We start from the raw sequence: 12,523 nt of genomic DNA, 5'->3' as shown, positions 1-12,523 counted from the left end.
TAAAAGGAAAATGAGACATAAAACATACAATTAAAATAATTTCATAATTCATTTAAGAAAAAGGCTTAATAAATGTATATGACGATAACATATGAGATAGACAGACAGACAGATAGATACTTCATTCTCCGCACTCTGTTCTTTCCTTAATTCTGGCAGTGACGTGCAGTGAGGTGAGGCAGGTGAGGCAAAGCCTTTCCTGTCATTCTAATGTATTCACCAGAATTTTGACTATATAAAGTATGTGAAAAACACAAAGCATACATTAGAAATATCTTCTTTGTATTATTGTAGTCATTTTTATATGCTCACATGAACCCTTGGGCTCAGAGCCGGCCCTAACCAATATGATGCCCTAGGCAAGATTTTGGCTGGTGCCTCCTAGCACCGCCGCTAGTTCTGCAGGAGATGCCTGGCATGAGTCAGCTGGCAGCTCTGCTAACGTCGGGCAACTTTTGTTTATGAAAATGCATCTTATTTGCATTACTATATGGCTAGGATGCACAAGCAGCTTCTGCTGATTAAAATGATATCCAGCATGCCTATGCGACTGCAGCTGTATCTGCATACGAAATGTTAGGGGGGTACACACGGAGAGATCCGTGCTTAAAATCTAAGCAATCTTGCTAGATTGCTTAGATTTTAAGCACGGATCTGCCGTGTGTATGCCCCCCAGCGATAGCGATGCGCGGCCCCGCACATCACTATCGCCGGTGCTAGATTGAGCCTGCATGCAGGCTCAATCTAGCGGGTCGCTCACTTCACCGTTGTGTGAAGTGAGCGGCCCCCCGTTGGCTTTCCCCCTCGCTCAGCACATCGCGCTGTGCTGAGCGGGGTGAGAGATGTGTGCTGAGCGGTCTGTGTTAAGATCGCTCAGCACACATCTCTCCCGTGAGTACCCCCCTTTACATTACAGTAATTTCCAGGAATACACGCAACGTAGCATTTCGTATGCAGATACAGCCACAGTCACACACAGAATATAGGCATGCCGCATATAATTTTAATCAGCAGGAACTGCTGGTGCCCCTAAGCATAACAAATGCCCTAGGCATTTGCCTAGTTTGCCTATGCCTAAGGCCGGTTCTGCTTGGGCTCATATCCTGTGTGTAAATCTGGCTCTGGTACAAGCCTCCAGGTACATTTACCTCACCGCACATCTCTGAATTCTGGCTAACCCCATCCCCTCTCTGCCTCTATGCTGTTCCCTGCCCTTCTCACACCTGCTCCATCACGACTCTGTCCAGGCCACTCCCCCCCCTCTCACACAGTAGTTAACCCTGGCAGATGTCCCTCCTCTCCTAGGTCTGTCCTGTCTGCCTTATAGTGAAAGCTGTTGGAAGGCTTGCCCAGGCTTCCACTACACGTGCATTGAGGAAACGGAACAGGCCTACTACAATCATGATATATATATATATACATATGGAGCCGCGGTCATCTGAGGTGGCTCCATCGCAAACGTGCACTCCCGGTGTGACTAGCCGATCCGTCCACCTAGTCACGTCGGGAGTGCACAGAGGCACTCCCATTCAGAGCATCTCTGTCTGGGCTCATGGACAGAGCCGCTCTCCATTCAAGTGAATTGGGCGTGTCTCCATCACGGGTGTGCGTGCCCAGCCAGATGAGGACACTCTTGGCAATAGGCGCGCCTGGGCCGGCGCGCCTAGTAACAGATGGAGCAATGACTAACGTGGCTCCATCTGTGTGTGTGTATATATATATATATATATATATATATACATACTGTATATACATATATATATATATATATACCAAACTCAAACAGCCGGCACTCCACGGGATATTTCAATAACTTGCCAGGGTGCGCTCCAGATGCTTGCCAACCTCAAACATACTCTCCCAATAACAGAGTCACTCCTGGGCTGCCAACTCGGTGAAAAAATCAAGGTGCTTTAATTTTCAACGTTTCGGGGTACTGCCCCTCGTCATCAGGACACACAACACATATATGTATATATATATATATATATATATATATATAAAAGAAAAGAAAGGATATTCGCCACTCCTATTTGTTCAGACAGGCAGCATGCCGAGTGCCATCCAAAACGACAAAGTCATGTAGCAAGTGGATATTGGCGGCACTCACGGTCTTGTACGGACAAGAAATTAGATCACTCAATCCTGTGTAGCTTAACGTTTCGGTCTTTATTCGACCGTCATCAGAAGTCACAAAAAACTTTTACAAAAGCTTACCTATATACACTGTGTATATAGGTAAGCTTTTGTAAAAGTTTTTTGTGACTTCTGATGACGGTCGAATAAAGACCGAAACGTTAAGCTACACAGGATTGAGTGATCTCATTTCTTATTGTCTGTACAAGACCGTGAGTAGCGCCAATATCCACTTGCTATATATATATATATATATATATATATATATTATTAGTGATGAGTGGGTTAGGTTCCTCGGAAACCGAACCCCCCCGAACTTCACCCATTTTACACGGGTCCGAGGCATACTCGGATTCTCCCGTATGGCTCGGTTAACCCGAGCGCACCCGAACGTTATCATCCCGCTGTCGGATTCTCACGTGATTCGGATTCTATATAAGCAGCCGCACGTCGCCGCCATTTTCACTCGTGCATTGGAAATGTTAGGGAGAGGACGTGGCTGGCGTCCTCTCCGTTTATTAATAATATTTGTGCTTATTGCTTAATTGTGGGGACTGGGGAGCAGCTGTATAATATAGGAGGAGTACAGTGCAGAGATTGGCTGACAGTGACCACCAGTATACGTTGTCTGCCTGAAAAACACTCCATATCTGGGCTCAGTGTGCTGCATATATCTGTGCTCACACTGCTTAATTGTGGGGACTGGGGAGCAGCTGTATTATATAGGAGGAGTACAGTGCAGAGTTTTGCTGACAGTGACCACCAGTATACGTTGTCTGCCTGAAAAACACTCCATATCTATGCTCAGTGTGCTGCATATATCTGTGCTCACACTGCTTTATTTTGGGCACTGGGTACCACCAGTATATTATATAGGAGGAGTACAGTGCAGAGTTTTGCTGACCAGTGACCACCACTATACGTTGTCTGCCTGAAAAACACTCCGTATCTGTGCTCAGTGTGCTGCATATATCTGTGCTCACACTGCTTAATTGTGGGGACTGGGGAGCAGATGTATTATATAGGAGGAGTACAGTGCAGAGTTTTGCTGACAGTGACCACCAGTATACATTGTCTGCCTGAAAACACTCCATATCTGTGCTCAGTGTGCTGCATATATCTGTACTCACACTGCTTTATTGTGGGCACTGGCGACCACCAGTATATTATATAGGAGTAGTACAGTGCAGAGATTTGCTGACCAGTGACCACCAGTATACGTTGTCTGCCTGAAAAACACTCCATATCTGTGCTTAGTGTGCTGCATATATTTGTACTCACAATGCTTAATTGTGGGGACTGGGGAGCAGCTGTATTATATAGGAGGAGTACAGTGCAGAGTTTTGCTGACAGTGACCACCAGTATACATTGTCTGCCTGAAAAACACTTCATATCTGTGCTCAGTGTGCTGCATATATCTGTGCTCACACTGCTTAATTGTGGGGACTGGGGAGCAGTTGTATTATATAGGAGGAGTGCAGTGCAGAGTTTTGCTGACAGTGTCCACCAGTATATATAGCAGTATGGTACGGAAGGTCACTGCTCTACCTACCTCTGTTTCGTCAAGTATACTATCCATCCATACCTGTAGTGCATTTCAGTTGTGCGCAGTATATATAGTAGTAGGCCATTGCTATTGATACTGGCATATAATTCCACACATTAAAAAATGGAGAACAAAAATGTGGAGGTTAAAATAGGGAAAGATCAAGATCCACTTCCACCTCATGCTGAAGCTGCTGCCACTAGTCATGGCCGAGACGATGAAATGCCATCAACGTCGTCTGCCAAGGCCGATGCCCAATGTCATAGTAGAGAGCATGTAAAATCCAAAAAACAAAAGTTCAGTAAAATGACCCAAAAATCAAAATTGAAAGCGTCTGATGAGAAGCGTAAACTTGCCAATATGCCATTTACGGCACGGAGTGGCAAGGAACGGCTGAGGCCCTGGCCTAAGTTCATGGCTAGTGGTTCAGATTCACATGAGGATGGAAGCACTCATCCTCTCGCTAGAAAACTGCAGTGCCACTCCTAGGTGGGCCAGGTGTTTGTGTCGGCCACTTGGGTCGCTTAGCTTAGTCACACAGCGACCTTGGTGCAACTCTTTTTTTCTTTGCATCATGTGCTGTTTGGGGACAATTTTTTTGAAGTGCCATCCTGTCTGACACTGCAGTGCCACTCCTAGATGGGCCAGGTGTTTGTGTCGGCCACTTGTGTCACTTAGCTTAGTCACACAGTGACCTTGGTGCGCCTCTTTTTTTCTTTGCATCATGTGCTGTTTGTGGACAATTTTTTTGAAGTGCCATCCTGCCTGACACTGCAGTGCCACTCCTAGATGGTCCAGGTGTTTGTGTCGGCCACTTGTGTTGCTTAGCTTAGTCACACAGCGTCCTTGGTGCGCTTCTTTTTTTCTTTGCATCATGTGCTGTTTGGGGACAATTTTTTTGAAGTGATCCTGTCTGACACTGCAGTGCCACTCCTAGATGGGCCAGGTATTTGTGTCGGGCACTTGTGTCGCTTAGATTAGCCATCCAGCGACCTTGGTGCAAATTTTAGGACTAAAAATAATATTGTGAGGTGTGAGGTGTTCAGAATAGACTGAAAATTAGTGAAATTTATGGTTATTGAGGTTAATAATACTATGGGATCAAAATGACCCCCAAAATCTATGATTTAAGCTGTTTTTTAGGGGGTTTTGTAAATAAAACACCCGAATCCAAGACACACCCGAATCCGACAAAAAAATTTCAGGGAGGTTTTGCCAAAATGCGTCCGAATCCAAAACACGGCCGCGGAACCGAATCCAAAACCAAAACACAAAACCCGAAAAATTTTCGGTGCACATCACTGATATATATATATATATATATATATATATACTGTATAGGCTGTTTCACCTTATTTGTGATATAGCATTCTTTTTGCAGGAGTTCTAAATACATGGTGTTTACATTTTTTATATATCTTGATGAATGGAGTAATATGGTTTTACAACACTGTGCCTAATATGAGTAGTTACAGAGATACAATTGGGGATCTTTGGTGCCAAATAGAAACACACTGGTTGCCCACAGGATGGATGGCTACCTCCAAGCCCCTTTTGTGGACTTACCTTCCCTAACAGTCTCCCAAATTCTATTGTAAAACATATGTTTTTATAATATTTGCAGCCCATTACCATATAGCTACTCTATAACACACATGCATTCCTCAATACGTAACTAGGAAGCGGAAAGAGTAAAATAAATAATATTTATACATTACCTTCAAACAAAGGACAGACTTTCCTCCAACATGTTATCCCTCCTTCACTTGTAAACTGTCCCAGCGCAGTCTCCAGAAAAAATACTGGTATGCCACAGAATATAAAGAATATCACATACGGAATGAGGAAAGCTCCTGAAAAACAACAGGAGGCAACTTGATTAAAGATACAATAATGTGAATTAATTATACAGTATACTCAGGTTGTGGTGCTTAGATATAGAGATAGTGAGGGGACCCAAGATGCTTCTCCATCGGCTGAATCACCTCTCACTCTGCTCCTCTAGGAATGTGTCTGGGCTGGCACATGGGAAATGAACTGCTATGCATGCTTATACAGTAGGTGCAAATAAGGACCCAACCCAAGAGGGGTGTAGTATGGCTGACCGGCGGTCTCCTGACCGGCGGTCAGCTTTAACGACGCCGGGATCCCGGCAGCATACCGACGCCGGGATCCCGGCGGGGATAGGCGAGTGCAGCAAGCCCCTTGCGGGCTCGCTGCGCTCGCCACGCTGCGGGCTCGGTGGCGACTTATGGTCGCCACGGGTTCTATTCCCACTCTATGGGTGTCGTGGACACCCACGAGTGGAAATAGTCCCTGTTGGTCGGCATGCCGACCATCGGGATAGTGGGGGTCGGGAAGCTGGAGGAGGTCATGTGACCGTCGGTCTCCCGACCGTCGGTCACATGAATACCACCCCCCAAGGGGTGTAGTATGGCTGACCGGCGGTCTCCTGACCGCCGGTCAGCTTACCGACGCCGGGATCCCGGCAGCATACCGACGCCGGGATCCCGGCGGGGAGAGGCGAGTGCAGATAGAGAAGCATAACGGGGCTTGGCTACTGCTAGATTTGCTCTTGGTTAGAAATGTTGGCATCCAGAGTTATTTTCAATCATATTACCTAATCCTGTCTTTACAGCCAAGCTTGGCATGATCACTGATGCCCCAACCATACACTTTTTGGGGGATCTTTCATTGACTGAAACACTGATAGTTCTTTAATACCAACTCAAGACCTTTTTACATTTAATTATTCATTAGAAAATATAGCAAGACCGGTAAATAGGCAGTACAAGAACAAACATCCTACTGCACAATCATCAACAAATTTGAATTTGCTAAGATACTTCCAATTTCCAGTGGATAAAAGGAACATGGTCTTCCTGAAAGGTAGGATGGGTGGATTGGGAGAGAGTCTAATTTTGTCCTGAATTCTAATAGGAAACTTGGTAAGTTTGAAACTTAGCAATATCTTTCGTAGTGCATTGTAATTCACTGAAATGATGTCAACACATGTTCATTTTTTCTCTTGCCAAGTAACACCACTCAGATGAATGGTGAAATACTGTAACTATTTAAGTACTTTATATATAACGTACAACAGTATATTTTAAAGAAGAGCAATTAGCCCCATGCTTTTGTTTTTGGCTTTGTTTATAAATATTTTCACTGTGTTTTGGTTTTGTCAAAATCAGATTGGTTCTTGTTTTGTTTGTTTTTTTATTTTGAATTTCAGGTTGGTTTTGCCTTGTAAATGAATGCTGCTTTAAAAAAAAACGTCAGACTCGCAAAAAGTGCCGCACCTCCATCAACTCGGAGGCGATTATACTTAGCCCTATATGTTTACAGGACAAGGAGTATATTTACTTAAGGTCCATTTCCATCAGTTGTTATCATTTTCAAATCGATGAAAAACAATTCTAAAATGATGTTGCACTTCCAACACATTTACTAACTTTAAAAAAAATGAATATAAAATAATAATTTCTTAGTAAACATGTGTTTCAGCCCCTGGAATCCAACATCGACTGAGATCGAATGTCATCGATTTGAAATTGATTTTAAAAAAATTGATGGAAATCGATCTTTAGTAAATAAACTCCCAGGAAACAACTTTTAAAAAACTCACCACAATCGGCAATCACTTTATACCTTTCTCCTACTATTTTCCTACAACTTTTTCCTTTTTCACTTAAACTCACAAACCCACAAAGTGAGAGAGAAAATGGCCAGGGTATTCATGCTGTCTTTTACTATTAACAAATAGAAATTCACCATTACATGAATATGAATGGAAAAGCTTCTAATCCACAATGGTTTTGATTAGTGATGAGCGGGTTCGGTTCCTCGGAAACCGAACCCCCCCGAACTTCACCCATTTTACACGGGTCTGAGGCATACTCGGATTCTCCCGTATGGTAACCTGAGCGCGCCCGAACGTCATCATCCCGCTGTCGGATTCTCGCGAGATTCGGATTCTATATAAGCAGCCGCGCGTCGCCGCCATTTTCACTCATGCATTGGAAATGTTAGGGAGAGGACGTGGCTGGCGTCCTCTCCGTTTATTAATGTTGATGCAAATATTTGTGCTTATTGCTTAATTGTGGGGACTGGGGAGTATACGTTGTCTGCCTGAAAAACACTCCATATCTGTGCTCAGTGTGCTGCATATATCTGTGCTCACACTGCATAATTGTGGGCACTGGGGAGCAACTGTATTATATAGGAGGAGTACAGTGCAGAGTTTTGCTGACAGTGACCACCAGTATACGTTGTCTGCCTGAAAAACACTCCATATCTGTGCTCAGTGTGCTGCATATATCTGTGCTCACACTGCTTTATTGTGGGGACTGGGGAACACCAGTATATTATATAGGAGGAGTACAGTGCAGAGTTTTGCTGACAGTGACCACCAGTATACATTGTTTGCCTGAAAAACACTCCATATCTGTGCTCAGTGTGCTGCATATATCTGTGCTCACACTGCTTTATTGTGGGGACTGGGGAGCAGCAGTATTATATAGGAGGAGTACAGAGCAGAGTTTAGACTGCGTAGGGAACATAATGTGACCGAGCAGCCTAAACGCACCGTCTGGGCTTGCGGAGCGCCTCTCAATGCCTCACTTTGGCTTGGAAGGGGTTAACGTTTTGTGGCGGGAGGAACGTAGAGAGAAGGTCCGGGAGGCTGATTGGCTGGATTGTGGATAGGGGCTGGCCTGTCATGCATATAGGCTGCTGACATGGTACTTCCTGCCTCTGTTCAGCTCTTCTCGTGAAACTGCAAGTAATCATTTTGTGATCTACTTAAATTCCTATAACCCTTTCCTGTTTTCTAGCTCTTTATTCCTTTTTCTCCCTATATTCTCCCTTCTGACCTCTCTCTGCCTTTTTCTTTATCTTACCTTCTCCTACCCTATTCCTGTCCTTGTCATTTGCAGCTCCCCTCCCCCCCCCCCCTTCTTTTCGCCTCATGTTGAGACCTAGGCGCAGCGTACGGCTCCCCGCACGGCTCATGGACACTGCTGTTGTCCGGCCGGCATGGGGTAGACCTGCTGCGCCCGCTGTACTGGAGCCTGCGGCCGCCCACCCGCGCTTCCCTGAGGCCTCTGTCACCGCCGCTGGCTTCGGCGCTGGACGGAGCGCCGGGGGTCCGCGACCGCCTGAGGCGGCCTGCCAGGGAGGGTGTCCTGCCATCCCTGGATCCGCCGCTCGGGGCTGCTGGCGGCCAGGCTAGCCACATGGGGCCGGGACCGATCTCCCGCCCTGTGCATCGGCGGCGATCTCCCGCCCGGTGGGGGCAGCCTCAAAAAGTTACAAACACACTAGGGAGGGGGGACACACTCCCATCGGGAGGGAGGGGGGATCGCATGGCTGCCAGACGCCAGGGGTCTGGGCAGCGCGCGCGTGCCACTTCTCACACGGTGAATAGGGGGGCCCATATGAGGCCTGTTCCTGCTCCCCAGGTACATGCTCACTGGCAGGCGCCCTCCTGTGGCAGGGCGGGGCGACGCACCCGCTCTGCGGCTGCGGATTGGCTGCTGCCGCCGGCGGACATTGCTGGGACTGTCGGCCTGGTGCGTGCCGCGCCCGCCCGCGGTGGGACGGGCCACCTGGACTCTCCTGCCGTGGTTGGACCCGTGGTGCCAACCCCTCCCGGGTCGGCTCGTGGGGCGCTTCGTACCGCCGCCAGCCGTCACCATGCAGCCCCTACAGGTCTCATACGGGGGCGGCGTGCGACGGCACGAGGCGAGCGATCTGTCCCTCCCTGCATCCAGATGTCTGCTTCCGTCGCTGCAGCAGATAGCCCTCAGTCCGACGTTGAGCTGCCTCTTTCTACTTCTGGCGACTCTCCGGCTTCTCCTCCTGGGGGCTACTGCTCGGGATAGGAGGAGGTTGCGGCGCAGGCGGTTCGGCCGGGGGTGAGGGATCATCCGGGTCCTTGCTCCCGACGGGAGGTTTGCAAACCTCCCGTGGGGCGCGCGACTCGCGTGCCGGGTATGATCTTAGAGCCCCTGCCATGGCGGCTGCACCCTTGGTGGACGCCACCATCTTGTCCGCCATTTGTGCCGCTGTCGTGTCGGCGGTGGCTCCCTTGTTATCCTCCGTACCCGGGAGACCGGGATGGGCCGCCGCTTCTTTGGAGGATAGCATTGCGCAATCTCTTACCCCGCTCCTGTCCTCTAGCGCGTCGGTCGCCGCAGTCGGCGCATCTACAAGTCGTACGGCGGCTGCTGGGACGGACGGAGTTCCCCCTCGTACTGGTGAGTCTTCATTGGACCCTGACTGGTCCAAGGGGAGCGCAGTTACCCCCCGTAGTAGGGGGGGATCTAGTACTCAGTCCCGCTTACTAGTGATGCTCGTATAGCCTTGCTTTCGGCTAAGCAAAAGGGCCGGGGCAGCGAGGACGCTTTGCGCTCCTACCCGACTTGAGTTAGATCATGTTGATCTTTGCGGCGTGTTACTCAGAGACGCGCCCGGACGAACATATGAACATCGTGCGCCATCAGTTCCTTATACACGTGCTGTACCATACTTGGCGACGTTACTATGAGGACTTCCGGCGCAAACAGCATGGGCGGCAGATCTATAACTTCGGTTAAAAGGATGTGGCATTGTGCTCGGAGCTGCCGCAGGGTTCAGCCGGTACAGCGGGACGATGGGTTCAACGACCTGCCTCTCGTTCTGCCGGCTTTCGAGGGGGTTCATTGCGCGCGGGGCATGGTTTATGCTTCGCTTTCAATCCTGCCCTATGCGGTTTGGGGCGGCGGTGTCGTTTTCGTCAGTCCTGCATCAGCTGTGGCGGAGGCCACGGGATCAAGGACTTCCCCAGTCCAGGGCACGGGGGTAATTCCGGCCCGCAGACCCGCACTCCCGCGGCCCCAGGCGCTGGCCACAGCCCCCACCCCAATTAGACTACGGGCGCTCATACCCTAGCTGCGACGGTACCCGTGGCCGGTGGACGCCCTATTCTTACACTTGGGTTTCGCATCTGGTTTCCCCTTGCCGATACATGGACTGGCGGGTCCCAGGGCTAGTACGAACTTGCGTTCGGCTCGGGAGTTTCCGGCCGTGCTCCGGCAGAAGGTTGCGGCTGCAGTGTCGTTGGGCAGGATGATAGGCTTTTTCCGGGAAACCCCCCCCCACCACCACCCTTACCAGATTTGGTCTTGTCCCCCGTAGGCATAGTGCCAAAGAAGTCCATGGGCGAATTTTGTCTCATCCATCTTTCCTGTCCTCTCGGGTCATCGGTTAATGAGGCTAGCCCTATTATCAGGTAGGGTCGTTTACCTATCTGAAAGTTTGATTCGGCCATAGACGCCATTCGGTCGTTTGGTCCGGGGGCGGTGATGTGTGAATTGGACATCGAGTCAGCGTTTCGCTCCTCCCGCTGCACCCTTTCGCCTTTCGATTTATGAGTTTTCAACTGGATAATGGCTACTACATTGATCGCTGCCTTCCTGTGGGTTTGTCTCTCTCTTGCGCATACTTCGAAAGGTGCAGTTCTTTCCTCCGCTGGGGTCTGCAACAGGTGATGGGTGAGCGGGGTATTTCGTACTACTTGGACGATTTTCTTTTGATCGGCCCACCTGGCCCTGTTCGCTGCGTCGTCTTGCTGCAGAGGGCATTGGCAGGGTCCCTGCGCCTCCTTGTTTACCTCGGGATTCAGATGGATATGGTCGGTGGTGTCTGTAGGCTCCTTGGTGACCAGGTGTTGCGTCTTCACGATGGTATACTCTATGGGCTCGCCGCGGGCAAGCTTACTCAACAACAGGCTCAATCCTTCTTGGGCCTGTTTCTTGTTGCTTGCAACGTTATCCCCATGGGTAAGGTTTTTCGGTAGAAACTTGGAACGGGCGACAGTTGAGATTAGACGCCCGCATCATTTTCTTGGTTTAGCACTCGAGGGATTTACGTATTTGGGACGGATTTCTAGTTCGTTTCACCACCTCCCTGGAGCTTTTCACGGACGCCTCTGGTGCTTGCGATTCTTGCTGTTGCTGGAAATTTTTCCCATACTGGGCGCATTGGAGCTCTGGCGCTATGCCCTGCGTAATAAACAGGTGGTCTGCTGGTGCGACAATTTGGGCGTGGTTTTTGCCATCATTAGGCAGGAGTCCACATCCTTGCCGGACTGCGGGTCTTTGCACAGATAGTCTTGCTATGCTAGGTTGAACGACATTACGTTGCGAGCCAAGCATGTCCCGGCAGAGCGCGACAAAATTGATGATACCCTTTCTCGCGGCAACTAGCAGTGGTTTAGGCAGTTGGCTCCTGCAGTTCTAATCCAAGGGGACTTCTGTCCTGCTTCTGTGTGCAGATTGGAGGATTTAGCCCACAGGTCTTTGGCTCCTGCAACTTTCGCGGATTATCTGCCCGCTTGGGAGCGGTGGAGTCGCTACCTTCTGGAGAGGGGCCATAGTGCTCACCCCTCACAAGGCAGATGGCCCATAGTTGCATTGGATTCAGTATGTCTGGGATGGTGGCAGAAGGCCGAGCCCTGAACATCTGGGCAGCAGGCCCTCAGGGATGGTGGCAGAAGGCCGATCCCAGAACATCGGGGGCAGAAGGCCCTCCAACATTTAGGTTATTATTTCAATTATAATTTTGAGATATTTTATTTTCATGTGCTGTCCGCTTTCTGCTATGTGTGATATATATTTCAACCGTCCCTTCGTTAGAGAGGGACTTTTTTCATCCCAGTTTTGATTTAATTGGCCTTCCTTTCAGTCCATCAAAGCCGTGGACGTACGCCCCGACAGTTTGGGGTGTAGGATTCAGCGCTCACGATACGAGGATACGGGGATACCATACGGGGATACGTGGTTCGCCTCATCATGGCG

General features: G+C 49.1%; 1 protein-coding gene across 1 annotated transcript in view; it reads right to left on the bottom strand.

Annotated features, from left to right (window-relative positions):
- SLC6A11 (solute carrier family 6 member 11) overlaps positions 1 to 12,523 on the bottom strand; it is a 451,361-nt gene that overhangs the window by 309,318 nt on the left and 129,520 nt on the right. Inside the window, exon 3 of the mRNA XM_063941542.1 lies at positions 5,402 to 5,536. Within this exon, the coding sequence (XP_063797612.1) occupies positions 5,402 to 5,536 (135 nt within the window). The remainder of the gene's footprint in view (positions 1 to 5,401; positions 5,537 to 12,523) is intronic.

The sequence above is a fragment of the Pseudophryne corroboree genome, chromosome 9, assembly GCF_028390025.1.
Source record: "Pseudophryne corroboree isolate aPseCor3 chromosome 9, aPseCor3.hap2, whole genome shotgun sequence".
NCBI lineage: Eukaryota > Metazoa > Chordata > Amphibia > Anura > Myobatrachidae > Pseudophryne > Pseudophryne corroboree.
Note: the sequence above shows the minus strand (reverse complement) of the source record. Positions and strands in the feature narration are given on the sequence as shown.